Below are 14,885 nucleotides of genomic sequence, written 5' to 3'. Positions count from 1 at the left end.
AGAAATAAGCTCACTATAATGTATATATATGCCAGTGTTGTTACAGTACCAGCATCTGTGATGAAAAGGCTACTCTAAAACCAGTTAGCATCTTTTTCCCTTTTTCTTGCTGAAAGCTAACACTTGAAAATTAAAGGTATGCAAATATTGGGTAGGATAAATTAAAATAATATACATTAAATATTAAGAGGAAAATCTGTTATAATAAAACAAGACATATTTTCGTAAGGTATTTTTTCACTACTTAATATACATGTTCCTTTCATCATACATGATGGTCATTAATCGAACAAGGAGCAATGAGTATGTCGGACACAATAATTACACAATCACCTTTAAATTAAGGATTCAGTACATAATACAAGAAATTTTAATATAGCTGTTTCCTTAATACATAATTATATTCTGGCAAACTGGCATTTAATAAACTTTATCAAAGGCCAAATTCTTTCCCAATAAAAATGTCAACAATAAACAAAACATGTAAACTTTGAACTTTCATATTTCTGTTGTATCAATCAATAATCTTGGCCTTTAAGGAATGTAAGCATAAAAATATCTTGTTTTAATAACATACAGTATATGATTAAATAATAACCTTGAAAACTTATGTTGATCTTGAAAAGCAATACATTTTCATATAAAAAAACCATATAAAAGTAACAAATACGGAGTTAAAAACCATACCATGTATAACTCACAATAGAAACTAACCTTTTTTCTTCACCTACCTAAGAAATCTAATGCACTAACTTCATGAAAAAGCTGTGAAATCTCAAATTAATTTGCATCACTGCTCCAAAAAATGAATGGATGAATGTTAAATTTCAACAACAAAATTTGATTCAAAATATTACCTTGGAAACATTTGCAATTGATGTATATACATGAAATTTCAACTAATACAAAATCTGATTTGAAATATCTTTATCTTGGAAACATTTTCAACATACAATAGGTAAAACCACAAGTAATGATGTACATAAAAATCCTTGAAGATTATTCTTACTTTTTCTTACAAATTAACATAAAACATAATTATGCAGTCACTGTTATTGAGATTTTACTTTGACAAGACTACTGGATAACATTCATAACTTTCATGGAGCTGCAACTTTTGGAGAAAACTTAAATTGTATTACTTGCCCCCAAAAAAACTCACCACAGAAAATCTATGGTAGTAATGTGAGTTAATCACAGTAAGAACTAAGTGCTGCAATCATAACAGCAGAGGCAAAAACTCATCTTTTAGTATAGTGACAATCTGGTCTTAGCCACATAAACCATAAAAAATCATGCTACACATCCTTCCATCTTTGCAAATATTTTCAGCATTAAATATCATCCAAACCTGGCATTCCTCCTGCCTCAGCTTTAAGTGATTTTTGTTGACTCTCATACCAAGTCTTGTTCATCATCTGTGGACAGAAGAAATCTAAATTGAGTAACAAAACCAGAAACATCTATGTTATATACTAACATCATTATCATGAATATGCTCAGTGCATTAAGAATACAATAAGAATGCATTCTTAATTTTGTCTACCTACAATTAATAAATCAAAAACAGATTTTCCACTGAATTCCATTTTTCAATATTAAACTTACCCGATAATCATGTAGCTGTCAACTCCGTTGCCCGACAGAATTCTACGGAGGGATACGCCAGCTATCACAATACTAGAAGGGGGTGTACTCACCAGCGCCACCTGTGGCCAGGTACTACAGTACTTCTTGTTGACACCTCCTCAATTTTTCCTCTGTCGTGCTTCCGGCAAGACGTTCTGGGATACGCTTATGATCTTGGAGTATTTTCACGGCTTTTGGTGAAGTATTTCTCTCAGATTTCGGCTGTCGCTTTACTGGAAAACTTCTATATTAGCTTAGATAGCTATTATTTAGTCCTGATTAACGGTTAACGATCTTTTTGCTTGATTTGGAATCCCCACTTGGCTAACTCTTTTGATACAAGATGTCTGACATTTCACAAGCCCCACCCCATAGACGATGTAGGTCTTGTAATAGGCGTATTCCGAAGGCCTCGGTAGATCCTCACACCACTTGTTCTGACTGTAGGGAAAGGCCCTGTCAGTTAGAAGATCGATGTGAGGAATGCGCCGGACTTTCGGAACTTGATTTTGTCTGATTTCTTAAGTATTCAACCAAGTTAGAGAGAGAGAGAGTTAGGAGGAGTTCTTCTCGCTCTTCACTTTTTTCCTCACCTCATGATCCCCTACCTTTTCCTCCCCCTGTAGTGGCTACCCCCGAACCTACTATTTGCCCTCAACCTGATATGTCTGTTGTTTTGCGTGCCATTCAGGCTTTAGGTGACAAAGTAGAGTCAGTGGTTAGTGATCATAAGTCTCTTATGGCCGAAGTCAAGGAACTTAAGGTCAAGAGTGCAGTGGGTGGTATTAGTGCCAGTGCTAGTGTCAGTGCAGTGCCAAGTGCTAGTGTCAGTGTCAGTGTGGTGCGTGAGGGTACTTCTGTGCGTGCCAGTCGTCCTCCCAGTCCGGGACCTCTTGCAAGCTCCCAAGCCCAGGGGAGAAGCAATGTCGAAGGGCAAAAGGGTTCGGCAGGCCTTGATCGGCGCACAGAAGTATCCTCGGTGGTTGCGGGCGTGTCTTCCAGAGACCGTCACTCCCACCTGCAGACGATTGAGCCCGTCTTTTACTCGTCTGCTGAAGAATTGTCAGGGAAGAAACGTTGGACTCAGGTCTCAAGACCACTCAAGCGCAGAGTCCAGACTTCAAGAGCTCAACCTGGCTGCAGTCATTGGATCAGCTCTGACTCGCCGCAGTCATCAGTTGAATGCACTCCTCCTAAGAGGAGTAAGGTGCTGCCGCAACAGATCTCTGCTGTTAAGGCTTTACCTCAGCAGACCTTAGTGTCTGCCGACCCCAAGTTGACTCTACTGCAGTCCATGCAGTCACAACTTGCGGTCTTGATGCGTGAGTGTCAGGCTGAGAAGGTTACACCTCCTCCTGCGATCGCTCCGCCTAACCGCAGTACTGCCTGCCAGGCGTACGATGTTGAGGCTCCTCAGGATACCTTACCACGTTCTGAGTTGACTGTTTCCAGTGGTGTGCAGCTCCCTCCGCCTTCCTTAAGGCAACCTCAGCAATGGGAACAGGAAGCTTATACCTTACTTCCTCCGCTTCCACTTGCAGTTCCACCAGTGAGGCAACACTCTCTTGAGGTACAACAACCTCTCCCATCCATGAGTCAGACTCCTCAGCTCTCGCTGCAGCGACCTCAACCCTCCTCAAGGCAAGCACCTCAACACCTTAGCCTTGCGCCTCAGGAACCTCAACTCGCGAGACAATTACTGCGTTCTGCGCAGCCACTACCTCATCGCTCACAGCTCACACCTCAGGAACCTCAACTCGTTCCTCAGGAACCTGCTACTGCGCATCCACCAACCACACAGCAAGCGCAACTCTTGAGTTCAGACACTCATGCCAGGAGTCAGCCCCCTCCACCCATGCGCCTTCCTTCTGCTACTTCTTTGGATCAGCCTTTGCAGCCTGAGCCTCAGGTGTTCCCTCAACAGAGACTTGAGGAGGAAACCACAAGTATTTTTGTTCCAGCTCGTGCTGATTCTGCTGTTCAGCATACCTTACCTATCTCTTCGCTACACTCTGGTGATGAGGTTTCTGATGATGAGGCTGCACACCTGGATCCCTCATCAGACGTGGATGAATCCAAGTCTTCTCCGCCTCCTATTGACTTTCGTAAGGTCTTGGCTCTTTTCAGAGAGGTATACCCAGACCACTTTGTCTCTGCTATCCCCCGCTCTCCGCCATCTGAGTTTTCGCTGGGCATGCAGCCAGCTAAGTCTACGTATACTAAGCTCGTCTTAGCAAGGTCCTCTAAGAGAGCATTAAGGATTTTAGGGGAGTGGTTGCAGTCTAAGCAACAACTTGGAAAGACTTCCTTCATGTTTCCTCCGACTAAGCTCACTTCTAAAGCGGGCGTTTGGTATGCCACAGGAGAGGAACCAGGCTTGGGAGTACCTGCCTCTGCCCAGGCTGACTTCTCAAGTTTGGTAGACTCTCCTCGTAGAACAGCAATGAGGCGCTCTAAGGTTTGCTGGACCTTCTCAGACCTTGATCACTTCCTCAAGGGTGTTTTTAGAGCATTTGAGATGTTCAATTTCCTAGACTGGTGCCTGGGGGCCCTTAGCAAGAAGACCTCCCCTGCGGACAAGGACTCTGCCATGCTCTTGATGTCCTGCATGGATAAGGCCATTAGGGATGGATCTGGCGAGCTTGCATCGATGTTTGTGTCAGGGGTTCTTAAGAAAAGGGAGCAGCTTTGTACCTTCCTTTCCTCCAGCATCACACCTTGTCAAAGGTCTCAACTCCTTTTCGCTCCGCTCTCGAAATTCCTTTTTCCCGAAGAGCTTGTTAAGGACTTGTCTGCGGCCCTGATACAAAAGGACACACATGATCTTGTGGCCTCATCGGCTCGTAAGACTAAGGTTGCTACCTCAGTCCCCAGGACTTATCGCACCCCAGTGGCTGATACTCCTGCTACGAGGTTTATTCCGCCCTTTCGTGGTAGAGCCCCCAGCCGAGGAAGCTCCCGTCCGGACTCTTCCAGGAGCAAGTCTAGGAAAGGTTCCAAGGCTTCTAAAGGGAAAAACTGACTCTCCTCATCTCCAGACAGCAGTAGGAGCCAGACTCAAGATCTTCTGGCAAGCCTGGGAAAAGAGAGGTGCAGACGCCCAGTCTGTCAGTTGGCTGAGGGAGGGTTACAGGATACCATTCTCCCGCAAACCCCCTCTGACCACATCTCCCATCAACCTCTCTCCCAACTACAAAGAAAAGGACAAGAGGCTAGCGTTGCACCAGGAGGTGTCGCTCCTTTTACAGAAGAAGGCAGTGGTTATAGTCCGGGACCATCAATCCCCGGGCTTCTACAACCGTCTCTTTCTGGTGGCCAAGAAGACAGGAGGTTGGAGACCGGTGCTGGACGTCAGCGCGCTCAATGCTTATGTCACCAAGCAGACGTTCACGATGGAGACGACGAAGTCGGTCCTAGCAGCGGTCAGGCAGGAGGACTGGATGGTCTCGTTGGACCTGAAAGATGCTTACTTTCACGTTCCTATTCATCCAGACTCCCAACCTTTCCTGAGATTCGTTTTTGGAAAGGTTGTCTACCAATTCCAAGCCCTGTGTTTTGGCCTAAGCACAGCTCCTATGGTGTTTACGCATCTGATGAGGAATATAGCAAAATTCCTCCACTTATCGGACATCAGAGCCTCCCTTTACTTAGACGACTGGCTGTTGAGAGCCTCCACGAGTCGTCGCTGTCTGGAGAGTCTCAACTGGACTTTGGACTTAATCAAAGAACTGGGTCTGTTAGTCAACCTAGAAAAGTCTCAGCTCATTCCCTCCCAATCCATTGTGTACCTGGGAATGGAGATTCGGAGTCAGGATTTTCGGGCTTTTCCATCGGCCCCAAGGATAAGCCAAGCCCTAGATTGCATCATGAGCATGCTGAAGAGGAGCAGTTGCTCGGTGAGACAGTGGATGAGTCTCACAGGGACCCTTTCATCGCTGGCCCTGTTTGTCGAGCTAGGGAGACTCCACCTCCGCCCTCTTCAATTCCATCTTGCAGCTCATTGGGACAAGGGTTTGACTCTCGAAGCAGTCTCTATCCCAGTCACCAAAGAGATGAAGACCACTCTCTTGTGGTGGAAGACCAATCTCCTTCTCAGGGAGGGTCTATCGTTGGCTATTCAGACCCCCACTCTTCATCTCTTCTCGGATGCATCGGACTCGGGCTGGGGCGCGACCTTGAACGGACAGGAGTGCTCGGGAACGTGGAACGAGGAACAGGGAACGCTCCACATCAACTGCAAGGAGCTACTAGCAGTTCATTTAGCCCTGTTGAACTTCAAGTCCCTCCTGCTAGGCAAGGTGGTGGAGGTGAACTCCGACAACACCACAGCCTTGGCTTACATCTCCAAGCAAGGAGGGACCCATTCGAGGAGCCTATACGAGATCGCAAGGGACCTCCTCATTTGGTCAAGAAGTCAAAACCTCACTTTAGTCACGAGGTTCATTCAGGGCAACATGAACGTCTCAGCAGATCGCCTAAGCAGAAGGGATCAGGTCATTCCCACGGAATGGACCCTCCACAAGAGCGTGTGCAACAGACTTTGGACCTTGTGGGGTCAGCCTACCATAGATCTGTTTGCCACCTCCATGACCAAGAGACTTCCGTTGTACTGTTCCCCAGTTCCAGACCCAGCAGCAGTTCATGTGGATGCTTTTCTGCTGAACTGGTCCCATCTCGACCTTTACGCATTTCCACCGTTCAAGATAATAAACAAAGTCCTTCAGAAGTTCATCTCGCACGAAGGGACACGGCTGACGCTGGTTGCTCCCCTTTGGCCTGCAAGAGAATGGTTCACAGAGGTACTTCAATGGCTGGTCGACGTCCCCAGGACTCTCCCTCTAAGAGTGGACCTTCTACGTCAACCTCACGTAGACAGGTTGCACCCAAACCTCCACGCTCTTCGGCTGACTGCCTTCAGACTGTCGAAAGATTCGCTAGAGCTAGACGCTTTTCGAAGGAGGCAGCCAGTGCGATTGCCAGAGCAAGGAGGGTTTCCACTCGTAGAGTCTACCAATCTAAGTGGGAAGTCTTCCGGAGCTGGTGTAGAGCCAATGCAGTATCCTCTACCAATACCTCTGTGACCCAAATAGCTGACTTCCTTTTACATCTTAGGAATGAGAGATCCCTTTCAGCCCCTACGATTAAAGGGTACAGGAGTATGTTGGCTTCAGTTCTCCGCCACAGAGGTTTGGACCTTTCTTCCAACAAGGACCTTCAAGACATCCTTAAGTCTTTTGAGACTTCTAAAGAGCGTCGTCTACCCACTCCAGGCTGGAACCTAGACGTAGTCTTAAGGTTCCTTATGTCACCTAGGTTCGAACCTCTCCAGTCAGCTTCCTTCAAGGACCTTACCCTCAAGACACTTTTTCTCGTCTGCCTTGCAACAGCTAAAAGAGTCAGTGAGGTTCATGCCTTCAGCAAGAACATTGGTTTCACGACCGAATCTGCAACATGTTCTTTACAGCTCGGATTCTTAGCTAAGAATGAACTTCCTTCGCGTCCTTGGCCTAGATCGTTTGATATACCTAGCCTCTCCAACATGGTAGGTAACGAGCTAGAAAGAGTTCTTTGCCCTGTCAGAGCTCTCAAATATTATCTTAATAGGTCAAAACCTATTCGAGGACAGTCAGAAGCCTTATGGTGTGCCATCAAGAAACCTTCGAGGCCCATGTCCAAGAACGGGGTTTCGTATTATATAAGGCTTCTGATTAGAGAAGCCCATTCTCACTTAAAGGAGGAAGACCTTGCTTTGCTGAAGGTAAGGACCCACGAAGTAAGAGCCGTAGCTACTTCGATGGCCTTTAATAAAAACCGTTCTCTGCAGAGCATAATGGATGCAACCTATTGGAGGAGCAAGTCAGTGTTTGCATCATTTTATCTTAAAGATGTCCAGTCTCTTTACGAGAACTGCTACACCCTGGGACCATTCGTAGCAGCGAGTGCAGTAGTAGGTGAGGGCTCAGCCACTACATTCCCTTAATCCCATAACCTTTTTTAACCTTTCTCTTGAATACTTTATTGTTGTTTTTATGGTTGTTACGGTAGGCTAAGAAGCCTTCCGCATCCTTTTGATTTGGCGGGTGGTCAATTCATTCTTGAGAAGCGCCTGGGTTAGAGGTTGTGTAGAGGTCCTTTAGTAGGGGTTGCAGCCCTATATACTTTAGCACCTTTGAGTTGATTCAGCCTCCAAGAGGAACGCTGCGCTCAGTAAGGAAGACGAACTTAAAAAAGAGGCAGAGTAACGGTTCAAGTCGACTTCCTTACCAGGTACTTATTATTTCATTGTTATTTGAGATAACTGTTATATGAAATATGGGATACTTAGCTATCCTTTAATCTTGTACACTGGTTTTCACCCACCCCCCTGGGTGTGAATCAGCTACATGATTATCGGGTAAGTTTAATATTGAAAAATGTTATTTTTATTAGTAAAATAAATTTTTGAATATACTTACCCGATAATCATGATTTAATTGACCCTCCCTTCCTCCCCATAGAGAACCAGTGGACCGAGGAAAAATTGAGGAGGTGTCAACAAGAAGTACTGTAGTACCTGGCCACAGGTGGCGCTGGTGAGTACACCCCCTTCTAGTATTGTGATAGCTGGCGTATCCCTCCGTAGAATTCTGTCGGGCAACGGAGTTGACAGCTACATGATTATCGGGTAAGTATATTCAAAAATTTATTTTACTAATAAAAATAACATGTTTCAATGGAATTTTATGGCGGCGGGGGCATAAAAACAATTAGAATAGCGCCAACGTTATCCCTGCGTGTCGTAAGAGGCGACTAAAAGGGACGGGACGAGGGGGATGGGAACCCCATCTCCTGTATCTACATCCTGTGAGACATCGACAAAGAGATGGAGCTGGGGGGGAGAGTGACTGCTCCCCGCACTCTAGTTTTGGGGTGTTTGAATGTGCGTGGATGTAGTAAGATAGAGAGTAAAAGATGTGAAATTGGAAGTATGTTTAGGAATAGAAGGATGGATGTATTGGCCTTGTGTGAGACAAAGATAAAAGGAAAGGGTGAAGTGATGTTTGGTGAAATGTCTGGTAGAGTGTCTGGGATTGAAAGGGGAAGAGCGAGAGAGGGTGTGGCTTTATTGCTGAGTGAATGGATGACAGGTAAAGTAGTGGAATGGAAGGAGATATCATCTAGGTTAATGTGGGTAAGGGTTAGGTTGGGTAGGGAATGTTGGGCGTTTGTCAGTGTGTATGGGCCAGGTAGTGAGAGAAGTGAAGAAGAGCGGAATGAGTTCTGGAATGAATTAACTAGGTGTGTAGAAGGACTGGGCAGAAGGAATTATGTAGTTGTCATGGGTGACTTAAATGCTAGAGTGGGCGCTGGAGAGGTAGAAGGTGTCATTGGGAAGTATGGCGTACCAGGTGAAAATGAGAGTGGTGAGAGACTGGTAGATATGTGTGTTGAGCAAGAGATGGTGATAAGTAATAGGTTTTTCAAAAAGAAAGATAAAAATAAGTATACATGGGTAAGAGAGGCAAATGGAAGAGTAGTAGAAAGGGCATTAATGGATTAAGTGTTGATAACTAAAAGAATGTTTGGAAGATTGAAAGACGTGCACGTGTTTAGGGGTATGGCTAACGGTATGTCTGATCATTTTTTGGTGGAAGGTGAATTAGTTGTAGCAAAAGAGTGGGGGAATAGAGTAGGTGGATGTAAAAGGGAGCTAGTGAGGGTTGAAGAGCTAATAAAACCGGGGGGAAAAAGTAAATATCAGGAAAGGTGGAAAATGACATATGACGAAGTGAAAGTAAGAGAAATGGGCAATTTAGAGGAGGAGTGGAAGTTAGTAAAAGAAAATTTTGTTGGGATTGCAAGTGATGTGTGTGGCAAGAAGGTTGTAGGAGGCAGCATGAGGAAGGGCAGTGAATGGTGGAATGAAGGAGTGAAGGTAAAAGTGGAAGAGAAAAAGGAGGGCTTTTGAAGAATGGCTGCAGAGTAATAGTATAGAGAAGTATGAAAAATATAAAGAGAAAAATGTGGAAGTAAAGCGCAAAGTACGTGAGGCAAAGAGGGCAGCTGACCTGAGGTGGGGTCAGGGATTGGGTCATTCATATGAAGAGAATAAGAAGTTTTGGAAAGAAGTGAAGAGTAAGAAAGGCTGGCTCAAGAATTGAAAAGACAGTGAAAGATGGAAATGGAAGGTTGTTAAAAGGAGAGGAGGCAAGGAAAAGATGGGCGGAATATTTTGAAAGTTTACTGAATGTTGAGGATAATAGGGAGGCAGATATAATTGCTGTTGCAGGTGTTGAGGTGCCAGTGATGGGAGATGAGAATGAGAGAGAGATTACAATAGATGAAGTGAGGAGAGCACTAGATGAAACGAGAGTAGGAAAAGCGTCCGGTATGGATGGTGTGAGAGCTGAGATGTTGAAGGAAGGGGGTGTGACTGTACTTGAATGGTTGGTGAGATTGTTTAATATGTGTTTTGTGTTGTCAATGGTACCAGTAGATTGGGTTTGTGCATGTATTGTACCACTATATAAGGGTAAGAGAGATGTGAATGAGTGTTGTAATTCAAGAGGTATTAGTTTGTTAAGCGTAGTTGGAAAAGTGTATGGTAGAGAAATGATTAATAGGATTAAGGATAAAACAGAGAATGCAATCTTAGAAGTACAGGGTGGTTTTAGAAGAGGTAGGGGTTGTATGAATCAGATTTTTACAGTATGGCAGATATGCGAGAAATATTTAGCAAAAGGTAAGGAGGTGTATGTTGCGTTTATGGATCTGGAGAAAGCGTATGATAGAGTTGATAGGGAAGCAATGTGGAATGTGAGGAGGTTATATGGAGTTGGTGGAAGGTTGTTGCAAGCAGTGAAAAGTTTCTACAAAGGTAGTAAAGTATGTGTTAGGATAGGAAATGAAGTGAGTGATTGGTTTCCGGTGAGAGTGGGGCTGAGACAGGGATGTGTGATGTCGCCGTGGTTGTTTAATTTGTATGTTGATGGAGTGGTGAGAGAGATGAATGCTCGAGTGCTTGGACGAGGATTAAAACTGGTAGACGAGAATGACCACGAATGGGAGGTAAATCAGTTGTTTTTTGCGGATGATACTGTACTGGTTGCAGACACAGAAGAGAAGCTAGGCCGATTAGTGACAGAATTTGGAAGCGTGTGAGAGAAGGAAGTTGAGAGTTAATGTGGGTAAGAGTAAGGTTATGAGATGTACGAGAAGGGAAGGTGGTACGAGGTTGAATGTCATGTTGAATGGTGAGTTACTTGAGGAGATGGATCAGTTTAACCCTGGATAGGTACGGTGGGTCGTTTGCGACCCCGAGCGTCAAAAAAAAACAGGTTTTTCTCACGTGACTCACCCCTGTGACTGAATTTGTGGGTGATCGACCTGCAGGAGGTGTCTCCCCTACACGCTCTAGTAGTGTCCAGATGTGCATTGCTGTAGCTGTACTCCTTCCCCGATTTCTGAGACGCGTCGGGGTCGTTCGCGTCCGAGTTTACCCTTCTGAGGTAGTTTGCATAATTATCAAAGTTATTACGTATTATGAAATTGTCGTAGAATGGTGCAACTTGTATAGGTTATCAGTTGTGGAAAGTCTTGGTGGATTGTTTGGCTACCATGTGCATGTTTTTTTTTTTAGTTAGAATGTCGTTCATCACCACGAGGACCATTTTACCACGAGTGCCCCTTTTTCATTTTTTTTCATTTTTTTGCCAAGTCTTTTTTCCGTAAGATATTGCCAAATAGTGTCGTAAAACTTTTGCTTGTTTAGTGTTGGAAAGTGTGTCTAGATGATCTGGCTACCCATGCATGACTTTGTTTTTGTCAGATACGACGTAGTTATTGGTATATTGGGTATTTAACTGCGGTTACCAATTTCTGTTTTTTTTTCAATATTTGTAAAAATTACTACGTAGTAAGGAATTGCCGTATATTATTCATTTTTTTTTTCATGTTTATGTGTTAGAAAGTGTGCCTTGATGGTTGGGCTAACACGTGCATGTCTTTTTTTTATCTGAGATGTCGTATATTAGAATGTCGGGCATTTTACCGCAAGTGTCCCTTTTTAATTTTTTTTAATTTTTTTGCCAAGTCATTTTTCCGTAAGATATTGCGAAATAGTGTCGTAAAACTTTTGCTTTTTTAATGTTGGAAAGTGTGTCTAGATGATCTGGCTACCCATGCGTGATTTTGTTTTTGTCAGATACGACGTAGTTATTGGTATATTGGGTATTTAACTGCGGTTGCCAATTTCTGTTTTTTTTTCAATATTTGTAAAAATTTACTACGTAGTAAGGAATTGCCGTATATTATTGATTTTTTTTTCATGTTTATGTGTTAGAAAGTGTGCCTTGATGGTTGGGCTAACACGTGCATGTCTTTTTTTTTATCTGAGATGCCGTATATTAGAATGTTGGGCATTTTTCCGCGAGTGCCCCTTTTTATTTGTTTTGCATTTTTTTGCTTAGTCATGTTACCGTAAGGAATTGGCAAGTAGTGTCGCAAAACTTATATTTTTATAGTGTTGGAAAGTGTTTCTAGATGATCTGGCTACCCATGCCTATTTTTTTTTAGCCAGATATGGCGTATATATAAGTATGTGTTCGATTTTCCTGTGATTGCCATTTTTTCGTTTTTTCTCATTTCTTTCAAAATTACTACGTACTAAGGAACTATCACAGAGTAATATTTCATTTATATGTTTATTTGTCGGAAAATATGCCTTGATGGTTTGCCTAGCACGTGGCTGAAATTTTTTTTTTCTGAAATGCCGTATATTAGAATGGCCATTTTTCCACGAGTGCCCCTTTTTATTTGTTTTGCATTTTTTTGCTTAGTCATGTTACCGTAAGGAATTGGCAAGTAGTGTCGCAAAACTTATATTTTTATAGTGTTGGAAAGTGTTTCTAGATGATCTGGCTACCCATGCCTATCTTTTTTTTAGCCAGATATGGCGTATATATAGGTATGTGTTCGATTTTCCGGTGATTGCCATTTTTTCGTTTTTTCCCAATTCTTTCAAAATTACTACGTACTAAGGAACTATCACAGAGTAATGATTCCTCTAGATGTTTATTTGTCGGAAAATTTTGTTTACTTTTTTTTTGATTGAATATCATCAAATTTTTTTAGCTAAAATATTGTTTTACATTTTTTTTTTCGATTTTATTTCCCTTCAAAAAAAAATTTTTGGGTCAGAATTTTAATTTTATAGTCGTAAAATAATCGACAATTATCCAGCAACCCACCATACAATTTTTATGCATATCCAATAATAATTAGATTAGTAAATAACACCTTGAAATTGACATACCCTTCCTACATTTCAAGTGGCAGATTAGGGAGTCTGAGTCAGTGTGGTTGGCGGCCATTTTGTGGACATATCCGAAGCGTAAGCTGCCCTATCTATATATATTCTTGTTCCCTATAGAATTTGTGATATTTTGGTATATTTTTACCTGCATAAATATCATATTATATATTAAATATATGTATTTTTTTACGAAATTTCCAAGTACTCAAAAAATTACCTTTAGATATGGCCCCTGATATAAATGTAATTTACAAAATAATGAAGATTTTTTTACATATTTCTATTTTAGGATAACATATGTTTATTCCCTAAAAAAATTAGCCACTTCCTATTTCATTTGGGTACCCAAAAAAATTCATGAAATTTGGACAATTTTTTTTGGCCAAAAAAAGTTACCCTTTTTTTCTCATTTCAGATCTTCACCTCCATGGGTCTGACTTCATCCAAAATACATCAAGATGTGTCCTAAACATTCAAGAATCAATTCCTAAAAGGATTTGTGTATATATGTATAAACTTTTTTTTTATGAATTTTTATGTCAGGTCTTTTTTTTTTTCTACTTAATTTGTCAAAATATTTATAATAAATAGTTTTTCTGCAGATGAGTAGTATTTATCTTTACAGTTGTTTTAAGCATTCATTGAAGTTTTTTTTGGCAAAAGAAAAAAGGAGGTTACTGCAAAAACTGATTTTTCAAGAATTTTTTTTGGCGTCGGGGTCGTTCGCGTCCGAGTATACCCTTAAAGGGGTGTCCGAGGACCGTACCTATCCAGGGTTAAGTACTTGGGGTCTGTTGTTGTAGCAAATGGTGGAGTGGAAGCAGATGTACGTCAGAGAGTGAATGAAGGTTGCAAAGTGTTGGGGGCAGTTAAGGGAGTAGTAAAAAATAGAGGGTTGGGCATGAATGTTAAGAGAGTTCTATATGAGAAAGTGATTGTACCAACTATGATGTATGGATCGGAGTTGTGGGGAATGAAAGTGATGGAGAGGCAGAAATTGAATGTGTTTGAGATGAAATGTCTAAGGAGTATGGCTGGTGTATCTCGAGTAGATAGGGTTAGGAACGAAGTGGTGAGAGTGAGAACGGGTGTAAGAAATGAGTTAGCAGCTAGAGTGGATATGAATGTGTTGAGGTGGTTTGGCCATGTTGAGAGAATGGAAAATGACTGTCTGCTAAAGAAGGTGATGAATGCAAAAGTTGATGGGAGAAGTACAAGAGTGAAGGAAGCTCTGGGTGATAGGAGGATAGATGTTAGAGAGGCAAGAGAGCGTGCTAGAAATAGGAATGAATGGCGAGCGATTGTGACGCATAAGCTTCATCTGTGGTGGATAATGTGGGAGGGTGTGTTAGGCTGGGAGGAACGAAGAGAGTAGAGGTCCCCTTTTTTGTTTTTGTTTCATTTGTTGATGTCGGCTACCCCCCAAAATTGGGGGAAGTGCCTTGGTATATGTATGTATAAGTGAAACATGGTATTCCCAAGAGACTGGCTGTGATGACCAGATAGAAGGGTTTCCAAACATATAGATCAGACAGAACAAATGCATCTGAATAGAGCATCAATTCCCAGGGGAGAACGAGAAGGCAGACACCCCTGCCAAGTTTCTCGTCTGCCACCCACCTGAAGTCCCGTCTGCTTCTCTAGCTCTATGGGGACTAGAAGGTCTGGGTAATCACTGGTCTGATTACACCTGGACTCCAGCCGCCATTGGAGAGATAGAATCCTGAGGTGGCTGTTGGGCACCAGACGGGCCAGAGATGATGGGTGACCTACGAGATACAACCATCAATGGGCTGGAAGCTCTTCTCGTCTGAAGAAGGGTCTTGCTACCTTCCTTAGCCTCTGTACCCTATAGTCTAATGGAAAGACTTTCTGTTAATCAGTGTCGATGATCATACCTAGGTATACCAGTCTTTGAGAGGAAAGCAGGGATGACCTTAAGATTTACCACTATCCAGATCTT

General features: G+C 42.7%; 1 protein-coding gene across 1 annotated transcript in view; it reads right to left on the bottom strand.

The window, feature by feature from the left end:
* Nucleotides 1–217: 217 nt before the first annotated feature.
* LOC137642639 (calcyclin-binding protein) overlaps nt 218–14,885 on the bottom strand; it is an 84,467-nt gene continuing 69,799 nt past the window's right edge. Inside the window, exon 7 of the mRNA XM_068375391.1 lies at nt 218–1,418. Coding sequence (XP_068231492.1) covers nt 1,335–1,418 — 84 coding nt within the window. The 3' untranslated portion in view covers nt 218–1,334. The remainder of the gene's footprint in view (nt 1,419–14,885) is intronic.

This window comes from Palaemon carinicauda, chromosome 6 (assembly GCF_036898095.1).
Source record: "Palaemon carinicauda isolate YSFRI2023 chromosome 6, ASM3689809v2, whole genome shotgun sequence".
Classification (NCBI taxonomy): Eukaryota; Metazoa; Arthropoda; class Malacostraca; order Decapoda; family Palaemonidae; genus Palaemon; species Palaemon carinicauda.
This window is presented reverse-complemented; position numbering and strand designations above follow the sequence as displayed.